Source organism: Choloepus didactylus, chromosome 6, assembly GCF_015220235.1.
Source record: "Choloepus didactylus isolate mChoDid1 chromosome 6, mChoDid1.pri, whole genome shotgun sequence".
Taxonomy (NCBI): domain Eukaryota; kingdom Metazoa; phylum Chordata; class Mammalia; order Pilosa; family Megalonychidae; genus Choloepus; species Choloepus didactylus.
This window is the reverse complement of record NC_051312.1, coordinates 46051029-46067542: the sequence shown is the minus strand read 5'-3', so window position 1 is coordinate 46067542 and position 16514 is coordinate 46051029. Positions and strand designations below refer to the sequence as shown.

The following is a 16514-nucleotide window of genomic DNA, read 5'->3' as shown; positions in this document are numbered from 1 at the left end:
CTATGGCAAAAGATCCTGTGACAAGCTTTAACTTTCACATTAACTAGTTACTTTTTGTGTTTTTTTCATTACTGCTTTATTGGAAAAGTTGTTTTGTTTTAAATCATTGGGTTGTTTTAAAAAAAGAGAGCTAGCCATAAGAGAAGGGTTTGGTAGCCTGGTAATACTCTATGACATGAAAAGTCATGTCTTAGGTTCTATGACATGAAAACAAGTTTTAAATGACATAGTAAGTCACTTAAAATTTATTCCATTTCAGAACATTTTGACGTGCGCCAATGTGAAAGGGTAGTTTTCCGTCATGGTCCCTGATGGCAGCTGCTTAACCTTGTATACCCTTTTCCTACAATTTTCCCTACAAAAAACTCTTGTTGGGAAAAATGGAAGGTGGAGCACATGACAGGGTGTAGTCAAAGCCAGGAAATGATTTTGGTTGGGCCAGCTACTCTCTGGCAACAGACCAAAGAATGTCTATCCCATCTTCCATCTTAAGAGCAAAGGCTTATTAATGTCGGTTTATGGAAAATGGTCAATTATACAAAATACAGATTGGAACCAAAATTGCTTTTAAAATGTGAGTTTTTGACATTTGAAGGATTTCATTCCAAACTCAATTATATAATTACAAAAAAATCCATGTTTCAGGAAAACATACTTAATCTTAACATAAGTTCATGTTACTTATCACAAAGTTAGACAATCAAGTATATAAAGGAGAAATAAAGCAGAAGCAATATTTACAAATTTAAACTACGAGACGTGAAGAATCTTTTGTTAATAAACAACACTACATACTTTTACACACTGTATTTCAAAAGTGATGCATCTGTGAATATGGTAAAAGTCATACTGTTGAAGACTTTAAATTCAAGGCCAAGGTTGTGGTACTGAAGACTAAATTCAAGGTTGTAGTGACGAAGACTTTAAATTCAAGGTTTTAGTGATAAAGACTTTAAATTCAAGGACAGATTGTCTAAGAAGGGACAGACCACTAGCATTCAAGTTATTTAGTCAATTAGTTCCCTGTGAGTACAAAATATATAGGAATCACTAAACGGATTAGCTTAATTACAAATTTTGCTCACTTCTAAATAATTCACAACTGCAAGAAGTCTCTTCACAGAATTATTCAGTCACATAGTTTCTCTCTATCCTTGTATAAGTATTTCTGCTACATTTTAAATCCTTATTCAAAACAATTCCCTCCCATTTATTTTTATAAGTATAAAATACTTTAAAACAAAGAAATGTTTGTTCCTTAGGGAACTATTTCCCCCATTGACTTCTGGAAGAGGAAAAAAAGTTCCCATTTCTTCTATTACCTCAAAAACACAAAGCAAACCAAAATAATCCAACTCCTAATGTAATGTCCAGGGCCTGGAACAATGTTTCATGCTAGTTTTCCTGCTATATGCTGAGAACAATTTAGTTATTTACATTATTGAGAACTCTATTTAACAGACTGGATTCATCCCAGTGTTTCCTTCAACAGAAGGCTCGCTAAAAAAGGCGTGAGCAGCGACGTCTGCGAATTGGAACATCAAAGACTCTCCTCCGTCTCTCCTCCTCATCATCTTCATCTGATTCATCCATATCTGCTGAATCATCGTCATCGTCTTCTTCCTCCTCCTCCTCTTCTTCCTCTTCCATCTCTTCATATTCATCAGGACCCATTTCCTTGAAAGAGAAAATAACCTTTTGATTTAAAAAACTTCCATTTCAGTTTTTTATACTTATTTAATCCAAATTCTCAATTATCTAGGATCCAAACTACCAGACATGTCAAATACGAATATTCGTAGATTTTAACAGTGCATTTTCATAATGCACATACTGATGCAAGAGCCTAGAGTGTATTCTGCATCACATGTTAATGCTTAGTAGGGATTTAATGGTAAGCATATTTCATTAAAACAGTATTTATATTTATATAGTAGCTGATAATCATACAAGGTAGCAGATACTCCTGACCACCCAAGATAAAGTTTTACTGAACTTAATACTTTAATGTATTGAATAAAGTTCTTTAATAATCTATATGCTTTCAGAAAAGAGGATGTGAAAATATTAATCAGGTATGACCTCTACTGACAACTTTTATGTACTATCAGCAAAAGGTCAAAAAGATTTTCATTGAGCTCCTACTATACAGACACTCATTTCAACTTAGCCACATCAATAGCCTTGACTTTTAAATTACTTGTTGAAGGCTCTCAGAATAGGACATTAGTGATGCTAAACATGTAATATGTTAACATTTTTTGGAAACTTCAATCAGCTTAATCAGTGTCTCTAATCAAGTCTTGACTCACTCTGCTGTCAATTTTCTCTCTCACACGTTTGAAGAGTCAGTAAGAGTTGCTATATTGGACAAAGTGCTGAACAGCAAGGAGGACCTAGCTGGTAATGTGGGAACTGCTGGGAAACTTGGGATGGGATGTCAGCAAAATTTCTTTAATCAAGGCTTTTATGACATTATATGATCAGCACTCGACTACCCCTCTGATTTCATCTCCAGCCCCTATTCCCCATGTTCACTGAACTCCAGCTACACTGGCCTGCATACAGTTCCTCAAACATACCCAGCACATTTTTGCCTCAGGACCCTGGCACTTGCTATTCCTTTGCCTGGAACACCCTTCTCCTAGATATCCATTTGGCTCCCTCCAACACTTCTTCAAGACTCAGCTCAAATCACTGAGGCCTTCCCTGACTCACCTTTATACTAGAACAACCCACCAGGGCACTCATTATGCCCTTTACCCCGATTTATTTTTCTCCATAGCACTTACTACCGCTTAACATAAATATATAGTGTTTATTTGCTACAGTTTGTCTCTCCCTAGAATGTAAATTCCAAGGCAGTTTGTATTGTTCACTGCATTTTCCTCAGCATCTAGTAGGTACTCAGTAAATACTTGTTGAGCAAGTAAATGAATTAATGTGGGAGAAAGGAATTGTATCACTTAGGATTTATTATAATATAACATTGATGACAACAACAACAACAATCAGAGGAGAAAATGTACATAGATATGACTTAAAACATATTCCATTATTTTTATCTTTGGATGTATATTTTTTAATCTAGGGAGTGAAGACTTTAAAATTCAGTAGAGGGCCCAAAAGGGGAAGGAGGAGGCTTAAGAAATTCTAAAACATGAGATCCAGGTAGTATGATTATTATTTTAATGAGGAAGAAAACAGAAAGACTGTTAAAGAAATCAATATAACTAAAGAGGGAGATTGTTGATCTCACATAAAAGTATAGGTACACAAACAGCAGATGGAAAGTGGAACATACAGACAAGAATGGAAATAAATGAGCAGCAGAAGCCTCTAAGGTGTCCAAAAACCAACCAACCAATCAACCACCCAGACTAAGAAAAGGCTTAAGACCAACCAAGAGTACTTTTTAAAGTGGCATTCAAAGTGCAAAAAAAACCCAGAAGGATTAAGCCTACTGCTTGGGCTAAAATCATATAGTTAGAGGACGAAGAGGAAACAGCACAATTCATCTTCCGTATCAAGGAAAATAATATTCAAACAGGAAAGGTCAACAAATAGGATACCCATGGCCTCTTTCATGTTTATTAGGAATAAGTACAGAATTTTCATTTTTTAATTGCTTTCTCAATCTTGAGAGAAAACATTTTCCACAATGTAGTTCAAGATTTTATATGCTTATATATGTTTAGGAGGAAAACAAAACAAAACAAAAAGAACACTGTTAAGAGAGGGCTGGTCACAGCTTAATGAATAAAGAGAATACATTAAAAAAGAGAGAGAGAGAGGGGTTGGACATGTAATGGGTTTTTATTGTTATTTTTAAAGGAACTATTAAATGCTACAAAAGTTTTAATTTCTAACATGGTAAATATTGATATAACCCACATAAGTAAGGATTCTTATAATGCCTCAGTAATTTTTACAAGTTTAAGGGAGGCCGGAGACTGAAAAGCTTGAGAATTACTGTCCTTAAATAAAGACTATTTTACACTCACCCTAACAAAGATTAAAAACAAGTCTCAAAAGGATCCAGTTGATCCAGTAGTAAAACAAACTTCAACATTTTTAAACTTTAGGACAAGAAAAATTATCAGAGATAAAGACGGAAATTCCATAATGATAAAAGCATCACTTCATTAAGAAGACATAACAATTCTAAATGTTTGCACGTAATTATAGAGCTTCAAAATACATGAAGCAAAATCTGACAGAACTAAAACGGAACAGACAAATCCATATTATAGTTGGAGATTTCAACAATAATTCCTCACTAGTGGATAAAACAGAGATAAAAAGATCAGTAAATATACACAACCTGAAAAACACTGTAACAAACTGATCTGTCATTTATAGACTAACATTCTCCAAAATGGCAAAATATGCATTCTTTATAAATATGTCAAGTTAGACCGTAATGCTGGGCCACAAAATAAAAGAATTAAAATCATATACAGCAAGTTCTCTAACCACAGCAAAATTAGAAATCAGAAACCAAAAAGATAACTGGAAAATCCCCAAACATTTGGAAATTATACTTCTAGAAAAGGTATAGATTAAAATTAAATTACAAGGGAAATTTGAGACTATTTTTAACCAAATGATAATGAAATCACAACACATCAAAATTTGTGAGATGCAGCTAAAATAGTGTTAGATTAGAGAGAAGAAAGGTCTAGTAATCAATAATCTATGCTTCCATTTTAAGAAGCTAGAAGGCAAATGAGACCCAAAGAAAGTAGGAGAGAAATAAAGATAGCTTCAGAAATCAATGAAATAGAAGATGAGCACACAATAGAGAGAATCAATGAAGCCAAAAGTTGTTCCTTTAAATGATCAATAAGTGATCTATACACTCAGCTAAACCCATCAACCAAAGAGAAGGAACAAATTACCAATATAAAGAATAAAAGAGGAGAGAGGAGACATGACCACAACTATTGTGGCCATTTAAAGTATAGTAAGAGAATATTGTGAACAACTTTATGCCAATAAATTTAACATTTATATGAAATGGAAAAGTTCCTTGAAAGACACAAATTACCAAAACTGAGGTAAGAAATAGAAAATCTAAATATTAAAGAAATTAAATTCAAATGTACAACTTTCCCACAAAGAAAGCTCCAAGCCACAGATGGCTTAACTAAAGAATTATATAAAACATTGAAGGATAAAATAATACCGATCTCATACAGACTTTTTCAGAAAATAGAAGAGAAGGCAACACTTTCCAACTCATTTTATGAGATTAGCAATACCCTCATACTTAAACCAGACAAAGACAAGAAAACTTTGGATCAGTAAGCACTCCTTGAAATAACAGCAAATCAAATTCAACAATACATAGAAAGGACAATACATCATGACCAAGTGAGGTTTATCCCAGCAAAAGGTAGGTGGTTTAATATTTTTAAAATAAATCACAGGCAAGGCTAAGAAATAAAAGGCATCAGAACTGGAAGGGAAGAAATAATACTATCTCTAGTTGATCTTGTACAAGAAAATCCTAAGGAATCTATACACATATGCACAAATTATTGAGTCATAAATTCAGCAAGGGAGCAGAATACATAATCAATACACAAAAATCAACTGTAACTCTTCACACAGCAATGAACAATCCAAAAATGAAATTAAGAAAACAATTCCATGTATAATAGCATCAAAAAGAATAAAATACTTAGGAATAAATTTGACAAAAGAAATGCAAAACTTGTATACTGAAGCTATAAAACATCATTCAAAGATATTAAAGAAGACCTCAATAAGTGGGAAGACATTCTGTGTTCATGGATTGACTCAATATTGTTAAGACAGCAGTACTTTCCAAGTGGATCTACAGATTCAATACAATCCCTATTAAAATACCAGCTGACTTTTTTGCAGAAATTGGCCAGCTCATTCTAAATTCATATGGAAATACAAGGGACCCAGAATAGCCAAAGCAAACTTGAAAAAGAACAAAGTTTGAGGATTCACACTACCTGATTTCAAATTTTACAATGAACTACAGTAATCAAGACAGTATAGTACTGGCATGAGGACAGACACATAGATCAATGGGATAGAACTGAAACTCCAGAAATAAACACTCACATTTGTGGTCAGTTGATTTTCAACAAGGGTGCCAAAACAATTAAATTGGGAAAGAATAATCTTTTCAACAATGGGGCTGAGACAACTGGATATCCACATGGAAAAGAAAAGTTAGACCCACACCTTGCACCACATACAAAAATTAACTCAAAGTGGATCAAACATATAAATGTAAACAATCTTAGAAGTAAAACCACACAACTCTTAGAAGAAAACATAGGCATAAATATTTTTTTTTCCACTTAAAAAAAATCCAGATATCTAATTCAGTAGTGTTAATTACAATCACAATGTTGTGCTACCATAACCATTCTCCATTACTAAAACTTTTCTATCACCCCAAACAGAAATTCTGTACCTCATTCCCTATCCCCTCCTCAGCCCCTGGTAACCTCTATTCTAGATTCTGATTCTATGAATTTGCTTATTTTTATTATTTCATATCAGTGAGATCACACAATATTTGTCCCTTTGTGTCTTGCTTATTTCACTCAATATAGTGTCACATGTATGAGAACTTTCTTTTCACAGTTGCATAATATTCTATTGTATCTATATACCACATTTTGCTTATTCATTCATCTATTGATGGACTCTCACACCATAAACAAAAATAAACTCAAAGTGAGTCAAAGACATAAATGTAAAAGCTAAAACCATAAACCTCTTAGAAGGAAACACAGGCATAAATCTTTGTGCCATGGACCAGGCAATGGTTTCTTAGAGATGACAGTAAAAGTACAGGCAACAAAAGAGAAAACAGATAAACTGGACTACATCAAAACTTTTAAGTTGCAAACAATACCATTAAGAATGCAAAAAGATAACCCACAAAATGTCTGATGAGGAACTAGTACCCAGAATATATAAAGAGCTCTTAAAACTCAACAATAAAAAGACAAATAATGCAATTTAAAAATGGGCAGAGGATCTGAATAGAAGTTTCTCCAAAGATGATAAACACACCTAAGAAAATGGGTGAAGAATGGATGATACAATATGGTAATAGCCTTACAATTGAGTATTACTCAGTCATAAAATGGAATGAAGTAGTAATTCATCCTACAACACGAATGAACCTTGAAAACATTATACTAAGTGAAAGAAACCTGTCACAAAATACCACATATTGTATGATTCCATTTATACAAAATGTCCAGAAAAGGCAAATCTACAGAAACAGAAAGTAAATTAGTGATTACCTAGGACTGCGTAAGGGGTAGGAAGGACTAAGGAGTGATTCATAATGGGTATGAGGTTTATTTTTGGGGTGAAGAAAATGTTCTAAAATTATATTGTAATGATGGTTGTACAACTCTGTAAATATGCTAAAAACCACTGAATTATATACTTTAAATAGGTAAATTATATGGCACATGAATTATATTTCCATAAAACTGTTAGAAACAAAGTAAAACAACCTAGAGTGAATAGCATACATAGTGTTGAACAACTGAATGTTCTCCCCCTAAGATCAGCAATAAGACAGATTTCTGCTTATACCACTTTTCTTGCATTTGGTATTATCCTAGGGAGTACAATAGGGGAAGGAAAAGAAATTAAAAGTATAAAAATTTTGAAAGTTAGAAATAAACTGTCATTATTTATAGGTTGTGGTAGACAGATTTCTAGATGGCCCCCCAATGATCCCTGCCTCCTGGTATTGACATCCTTGTATAATTCCTGGGGCTAATTTGCTTTTAACCAATAGAACACAGAACAGGTGATGAGATGAACTTCCATGATGAGGTTACAAAAGATTGTGACTTCAGACTTGCTAGCAGAACGCATTGTCTTCTCTGCTTGTGTGCTTGATAGGGCAAGCTGTCATGTTGGAGAAGTCCATGTAGCAAGGAATTGAGGGAGGCCTCCAGACAAGAGCCAGCAAAGAACTGAGGCCTTCAGTTCAACAGCCCATGAGAAACTGAATTCTGCGAACAACGATGCGAGCGTGGAAGTGGATCATTCCCCAGTGGAGCCTAGAGATGACTATAGTTGACAACTTGATTGCAGCCTGTGAAAGACCCTGAAGTGGAGGATTCAGCTAAGCCGGATTCCTGACCCACAGAAGCATTGAGATAATAAATATGCATTGTTTTAAGCTGCTAGGTACTGTGATAGTTTGTTACATAGCATAGATAACTAACACACAGGTGGTATGAATAACCTACAAAAAAAAAACCTTCTAGAACTAAAAAGTAAATTTTTAGGGTTGAAGGTTATTAAAGTCAATATATAAAAACCAATTGTATTTCTATAAATTAGCAATGAGCAACTGGAAAATGAAATAAAAATATCATTTACAATAGAATCCCCAAATCATGGAAACCTGGGGATAAATATAACAATGCAAAGACCTATACACTAAAAACTACAAAATAATGCTGAGAGAAAATCAAGACCTAAATAAACAAAACAACATGCTAACTCAATTGAGAGGAAATCTCAGTATCGTTAAGATATCAATTCTCCCCAAACTGATCTAAAGATTCAACACAATCCCAGTCAAAACTCAAGCAGGCTTTTTTTTTAAAAATAGAAACTAATAAACTGATTATAAAATTTACATGGAAAAGCAAAAGATCTAGAATAGCCAAAACAATTTCAAAAAAGAAAGAAAAAGTTATAGTTCTTCTACTATCTCATTTGAAGGTTTACCATAAAGTTATAGTTAACAAAACAGGGTGGTACTTGTATAAGGATAAACCTATAGGTCAATGTAATAGAATGAGTCCAAAAGCAGACATATACATGTATCATCAATTTTCAAAAGAGATACTCATTTAATGGGAGAAATAATAATCTTTTCAACACACAAAAAAATTTAACATGAAAAGGATTGTAGATCTAATGAAAAAGCTAAAAACTATAAAACCATAAAACTTCTTAAAGAAAACATTGTGACTGTAGGGTAGGCAAAGATTTCTTAGGACATAAAAAGACACTATGAAAGCAAAAACTGACATACTGGACTTCACCAACATTTAAAACTTCTGCTCTTCAAAAGACACAGTTAAGAAAATGAAAAGCCAAGCCATAGACTGAGAGATATATTCACAATACACAATCTGATAAAGGACTTGGTAACTAGAATATATAAAGAACTCTTAAAATACAGTAAGAAGACAATTCAATTTTTAAAATGGGCAAAAAATTTAAAGGGACACTTCACAAAAGATACAGGAATGGCCAATAAGCACATGAAAGATGCTCAACATCATTAGATCATCAGGGAAATGCAAAATTACAGCTACAGTGAGATACCATTCTACACCCAGTAGAATGGCTACAATAAAAAAAAAAAACTAATTACTAGTGAGGATGTGGAGCAACTGGAAAAATCATACATTGTGGGTAAGAATGTAACATAAAAAACTTTTTGGCAGTTTCTTATGAAGTTAAAAATATATTTACCATATGGCCAGAAATTCTATTCCTGGGTATTTACCCATGAAAATGAAAACATATGGTCAAAAAATATTTGTACAAGAAATTTTAGTAATATTAGCCCCATAATGGAAAAAACCCAAGTGTTCATTAATGGGCAAATGGATAAACAAATTATTTATATTACTACAATGGAATACTATTCAGCAGTAAAAAAAGGAACATCTAATCATCAAAAACATGGATGAATCTCAAAAACAACATGGTGAGCAAAAGAAGCCAGACACAAAATAGTACAGACTGTACTTTTGTCAAAGCTTACTGAATTATACCTTTAAAATGGGCACATTTTTTCATATGTAAATTATACCTCAAAGTTGATATAAGAAACAATTTTTTAACACTTAGGGCTAGTCAAAAATGGAAGGCCGTTACTGGAAGTAGTGAATTCCCCAGTACTGGAAATATATAGTAGGCAGTATTCCTCCATTGGGAGGCAAGTTAAACTTCCCTTTTGAACCTAGACTGTAGATCCTTTTCCCCAACATACCACAAAAGTAATGACCTAAAGATTCATCATCATTCTTCTGTTTCTGCACTGGAGTTGGGACCATGTCAGCTCTCAGGTAGATTAATATCATGTCCATCCTCCCAGACTTAGTTGAGACACATTATCAGGGTTACCCCAGGAGCCAGAGGGCATTTTCTAAAATTCAGCACCTATGTCTCAACTACATTCTAAGTAAACAATTCATATTTTATTCATATTCTGTAAGTGAGCTTCATCATTTTCTTAAATCATTTTATAGCCCTTTAAGATTGGGGTTCTGCTAAACTTTTCATAACGTAACCCTAAAAGCCAGGTTTTAAAAATATACCTAGTTGACTTAAGAAATGATCTGAGAGAGAGAGACTGCCAAAAATACAAGTCTACCCATTAAATTTTCTTTGTAACCATCTCCATAGGATATTTAGATTATTTTACTAAATTGGGAGTTTTAGTAAGTGAACACACTTAAGAAATGTTTTTTTCAATCTTAATGAAATAATATTATTCTCATTGGTCTATGAGTACTTCTCATACTCTTTTAGGTCACAGAACTGTTTTGGAAACAGTGGAAAAATAGTTGAATCCTTAAAATAGATAACAGTAGAGTTGCTCTGTTTGAAGTGTATGGAGTCTAGCTCATGTGCTGTCCACCTCCCTCAACATACTCAAATGACCTCCCAAGATACTTCCTCAGAATCTCTATATAAACCACTGTATATAAACCACTTGTTTTCCCAATCAATAAAGACCTTCCATGTAGTTAATTATAGAAAGTCATAAAATCAGCACCAAGAGGAAAACTTAACTTACCAGTCGGGCTATAGATACCCTGAATGTAGGACATGCCATATGAAATCGGGGAATGGCGACATTAAAGATCTTGTCTTTAAAGTAAAGAAAATGGAAGGTATAATATCCTTCCATATATCCTGAAGTTGTAGAGAATGTGGTACAACTTGTGTATTCATACACTCGACCTGGGCTGATGATTGGAAATTCACCTGCAGGGACAACAGAACAATAAAACAAATTATAAAATACAGTTCTTAAAACAGTAAATAAGCACGCCCTCTACAAGATTATGTAAATGACATAAAAGTAAATGCACAGTTAGGGGAAAAACCTAAATAGAAATTTAACTAAATGCTAACAGTGATGAGATTATGAGTGACTAATTTATTCGTATTCCCCAAATTCTCCATAATGTAGGAGGGAAATGTAATAAAACAAAACAAAACAAAGGCATTAATTTATTTTTCAAAGTGCTATGAGTCATTGAAAGACACCAATGTTAAGATATGGGTAACAAAAGCCTCTCAGTTAGACACTAGCTCAGAGATAAGGGTAACCTAAATGCTTAAAAGCAGCAAGAGTCTAAAACATAAAGCTCGAAGATGCATCCTCAACATTCATCCCAGACACATGGCAGTCACAAGAGAAGAGTTCTTATACCAAGAGACCAGGTGACAGGAAAAGAATTTCACAAACAAGTCCAGGAAAAAAATTTCTCAAGTAAACACGTAGAATATGAATCTTTTGGTAGCAATGAATTTGGGCAACTTTAAACTGAATTCTGCGTATGCTTACAGCTGATAACAGAAGTGCATAGTTTAAACATTGTTATTTTCCTAAAGCACACATTAAAAAATCTGAGGGTGTAGAAATTTAAGACAATTACAAAAGAAAGCTGAATGTCAATACTAACCAGAGCTAAAGACTGAAATGTACAAACAAAAAAAAATCTGTGCTGTAAGTTTAATATTTCCCTCCAAACTTCATAAAGGTGACCAATATGAAATGTATTTTTTTCTCCCCTATGCCTTCTAACTCTACAGGATATGATAACAAAGAACCAGGTGATCCACAGGATGGAAAATCAACCCCTGAATAATAATTGAGTTTGCTATAATTTTAGAATAGTTAATGTTTGAGGGACTAAACGGATAGGATAATGACTGTTACACTTTATATTTATGAAGCCAAGTATTATACTTAGGAGAAGCCTGATTTCTGATGTCTTTCACACTGCAGAACAAAGAGATACAAAAGATAATGTCTTATTAATTACATTCACCAAACCAGGTTTCATACACATACTCTCTAAACTTTCATAGAAGCAACTGATGTTTAAATCTTGGGTTACATACCAACTACTCCAGGCCCTTGAACTTCTTCTACATCACCTTTAGCATTTGTTATTCTCCAATAGCGACTGTCCAACTGACAAGCCTTCTCAGGCAGTGCATCCTTTGACATTTCAATCCTGGAGAAGGGAGTGGGGAGTTGGTGGAGACACAAATCTGGCTTTTTTTGTTTCCTTTTCTTTTCTTTAAGATTATTGTATTCAGGTTAATACTAAGAAAGGAATTTCCAAAGGAAATAAGAAACCCAAACCCAAAGTCTATGTTAACCATCTAGTCCTATAACTTCTCAAAGATATTGGCTTGATCCCCCACAGAAATACTTTCACTCAGTAAATATACTCAGCTTTCAGTAAGGGGCAACAATAAAAAAGGCAACATAAAAATTTACAAACACAATGGTGACAATTTTTTTGCTGTTCAAGTAAGGATCAGTTTGACACACTCTTTCTAGAATATAGTGCCATATAAAACTTCTTTGCTAAAGAACTGATAGCCTTTCTTTCACTACAATCTATACAACCCATTTCCCATTTTTCCATTATCTGCTAGAAAGCTCAAAGCAAAATGTCACCATATCACCATTCTGTTACTGGGATTATACCTGGACTCTTTCTCCCAATTTTCTAGTAATCTGCTTGCCTCTCTTTTTTTTGAGTATCCTATAGGCATGTGCAGGTGTTTTTATTTTAAGCACGTCTCAGTCCTCAGCAGGATCCAAATCATACAACTAAAACAGCAAGCATCTATACACGTATAACTGGACATATCAAAGATATTCCTAGGCTGCTTCATGGTAGGCGTACCATACCAAAACCCTAGGATGCTTCTGTTAAGTATACACTATCCTTAATCCTTTGGAGCAATGACTTTTCTTTATGTCATAATTAGACATAATTAGAAGTACTTCTAATTAAAGTGAATTTATTTTTTATTTAACCAAATTCAAAGCTTAACATCATATTTGACATACAGGAAGCACTGAGTGTTTATTCTATTTTTAATTGAATATAGACAGGCCAGATGAAATTTAAAATGCATGGTTTTATCTTGGACAATTTGACAGAATTCATTACAACTGCAATATAGAGCTTTAACAATGATTACAACTTAGTGGCCCACCTACCCTAGTATCTGGCATAATACTTTCTTTATACACAGTATGTTGGCAACAGATAAATAACTTAGAGGTTAATGTAAACTCACAGTACTTTACAAACACCATTTGTAGAAAATTTTGTTATCCGTCTCCCTCCAAACTTCAGCAAGAAGCAGCCTTTCAAAATGTGTTTTATATATCATGTCAAATGGGGCAATAAAAACACAACCATAGGATATACCCCACTATTAACTGAAAGTCAGCCTCATATGAAATTCTCACCTGATTCGGTATGTGAAGAAATAGTGTGGTGGATGTACAGAGCTAAGTTCTGGCAGAAACGATGTGGAAACTGAAACTGTAATATCCCCAGTTGTTGCTACACACTCTGGATCATGAACATATCTACAGAATTAAAACAAATTTTAAATTTTAATCAACTAATTTTAATACTATAAGATAAAATATTTAAAGACGTGATGTCAAATAGCTTATACTTTACTACAACATCAAAAATTTAAATATTTGTGACTTTAAAGTTATAGTCCTATTAAACTTAGAAGAAAACTGGAAATTATGAACAAATTAGAAAACCTTGGCTGCTCTGGACCAGTAATGGGAACAGTCCAAGGTTCAGTGATCAATGGTTTAAATAATGGATGAGTAACTAGTTCGGAAACTAAAAAGAGCTTATCTCAGTTGTCAGAGCTACAGAAACTTCTGTGACATCTGAAAACCCAGCTACATATTATAAATGGTCATTGACAAAAACAATATGTTAATATGTTGCTCCTAGAAACCACTAACATATAATTAATCTATCTTTTCTGCCAATCAGGCTGCTGTAAACCAGTATCTACAATACATGAATGTTCCAATTGGAGATAAATAATATTTGTAAGGAGTTAATCGTTATTAAACTGTTATTTATAGTATTAATTGGCAAAGAGGTTTTTCTTTTCCCCTAAAAGAAACTATATAGCTATTATCAAGCCATAGCTTCTAAGTTAAAATCAGTTTTTATCTCTTGCTATTTCAAGATAAGAAAAATACTACCTATTCAACTGTTTGGATGCTTTGGCTTTAAAGTGAAAAGAAAACAGTGAGACTGTAAATGATGAGAATTAAGTTCTGTTTTACCATTTGTGGATAACTAACTTCATCTCATGATCTGTGACTTTTTTTTCTGATTTATAATTACTTCAATCCAAAAAATCTCAAGTGAAATACCTGAAAATTTGGTCTCTGATGATAGGGAAGCCACCTGATACAACATTGTTGACATAAGAGGTAAACCAATCAGTAAAAGTAGCACCTATAAACCAGGGGAAAAAAAGGAAAATAGTTTTTAAAAATCTACACAGGAAACAATTATAATTTCTCATATCTTAAGATGTGACACCAAAACTGGAAACATTTACAGATATAATTCCACTAGTCATTTATCAGGTCAATTTCTATCCTCAATTCTATGCCTTTGGGATTATCCTACTCTTTCACCCCTAAGTGCTGTGCTAGGGAAACCTTCAAATGCCTTCAAACTACTTTTTAAACTTGTAATACTTATAATTAATTACTTTTAAAACTTTCATTTGTTCTGGCGTGAGAGTGAAAAGCCCTCTGTCTACTATTTCCAGAATATAAGGAACTAAGGAGATGCAGCTATATCTAATAAGAAACCACAAGAAAAATATCATGTGGCTATCCTCAGTCATATGTACTCCTGGTCCTGATTCATCCTGACCTATGCACAAAACTCTGGTAAAAGCCAGGCTTAGTCTGGACAACTAACAGGGACATGGTATTAATGAGTTCTATGCATCAGACCAATCCCAAAGTGGTCTGGCTGCAATGTTATGGATTTAATTGCACAGTTGTCCTCCATAACACCGGTGACCAACTCAAAGCAGGAAAGAATTAATGGAACAGTCCAGTCCAGACTATACATCCATGATCTAGTAACTGGGTCAATACCAAGTATTTATATGAATTATGTTTACCCCTTCTAGGTAATACAACGCAACTTTATTAGACCACTCCCATTATTTATTTATGTGTAGAGCAGATAACAGTCAATTAATCAATGTTGCTCAGTGAATTTCTTTGTAGTCTGGTTTCTATTAACCCAGTTCCTACACTCTGCCATGATGAATGTCAGATGCTAAATTTACTTTTTGTACTTAGGGAATGATAGAAAATACACTTTAAGTTTGTGTCTGGGGGTACAAAGCATTAAAAATGTAAAGGCATCAATTGAGAGAAAGTAAACTAGAATAGTTATTTCTTTTCTCAATGTCTATTATTGGCCCATTCTGACCCATTATTTATTAATGCTATTGTATCAAAACAATCACTCTGCATCTATCTATCCTGAGCAAGACACTAAGGAGCTATATTAATAATGTCAGTATCTAAAATTCATAGAAGGCATCATTTTAATTAGTAATTTCCCCAAAGAGTTTTAAAAATCATTTTCTATACTTCATGGAATAACATGTTAAACGAAAAAAAAATCTTATGGTTTACATAAAAAAGAAATTGGCACAGAGTATTTTAACATCTCTCAATTTATCACAACACATACTAAAGTGTGTTCTCTAAGATGTGAGAGAATATGCAACATTCACTACTATAATTAACACAGATCTCAGTTTTCTTAAATATCTATTAATAGTGCACTGAACACTAGAAGATGCTACCTATCTGTTCCCCAAAATTCCAAGAAATTCAAAATTGGTTGAATCAAGGTGCAATTTATATGTTCTAGGGTGGTCTATCTTTTAAAGTAAGCCCACGGTTTGGAATTTCTTTGACAGTATTGCATTTTATCAAGGTAGCTTAAAGGAAGCTTCCTGGGGGCTGCCTTTTCATTTTTCCTCCTAGCAATAACTTTCCATCTCATTTCTTTTCAGGGCATACCAAATCCTTTGCTTTGCTCTCCCATTCTACAAACTAGCTCTCCCAGCTACCAAAATAGAGTTATCAGACCATAGTGGTTTGCTATAGTGGTGAGGTCTTGAACACCATGTCAGACCAGCACCAAACTAAACATAAGAAACTCATATGGCCTAGCTAGAAGCTTCCTTTAGAGCTTAGGCAGCTTTCAGTTTATAAACTGAGGTGAACCACCTGACTACAGCATGATGACCATCTCTGAAAGTATGTGCTCTGCAAAGATGCCACTGAGGGCCACCAGCCTGGGCATAATACCCAGAGGGTGCTTAATTTAGAAACC

The 16514-nt window shown here is 33.8% G+C and overlaps 1 protein-coding gene across 2 annotated transcripts in view; it reads right to left on the bottom strand.

Annotated features, from left to right (window-relative positions):
- Positions 1-227: 227 nt before the first annotated feature.
- Positions 228-16514, bottom strand: part of FBXO3 (F-box protein 3) — a 52226-nt gene continuing 35939 nt past the window's right edge. Inside the window, exons 7-11 of one of the 2 annotated variants that reach the window (XM_037839074.1) lie at positions 14510-14594; positions 13562-13684; positions 12187-12302; positions 10850-11040; positions 228-1677 (exon numbers count right to left, since the gene is read on the bottom strand). In XM_037839074.1, the coding sequence (XP_037695002.1) occupies positions 1501-1677; positions 10850-11040; positions 12187-12302; positions 13562-13684; positions 14510-14594 (692 nt within the window). In that variant the 3' untranslated portion in view covers positions 228-1500. Of the gene's footprint in view, positions 1678-6492; positions 8160-10849; positions 11041-12186; positions 12303-13561; positions 13685-14509; positions 14595-16514 lie in introns of those variants that run through there. The other variant, XM_037839075.1, reaches the window with a different exon arrangement.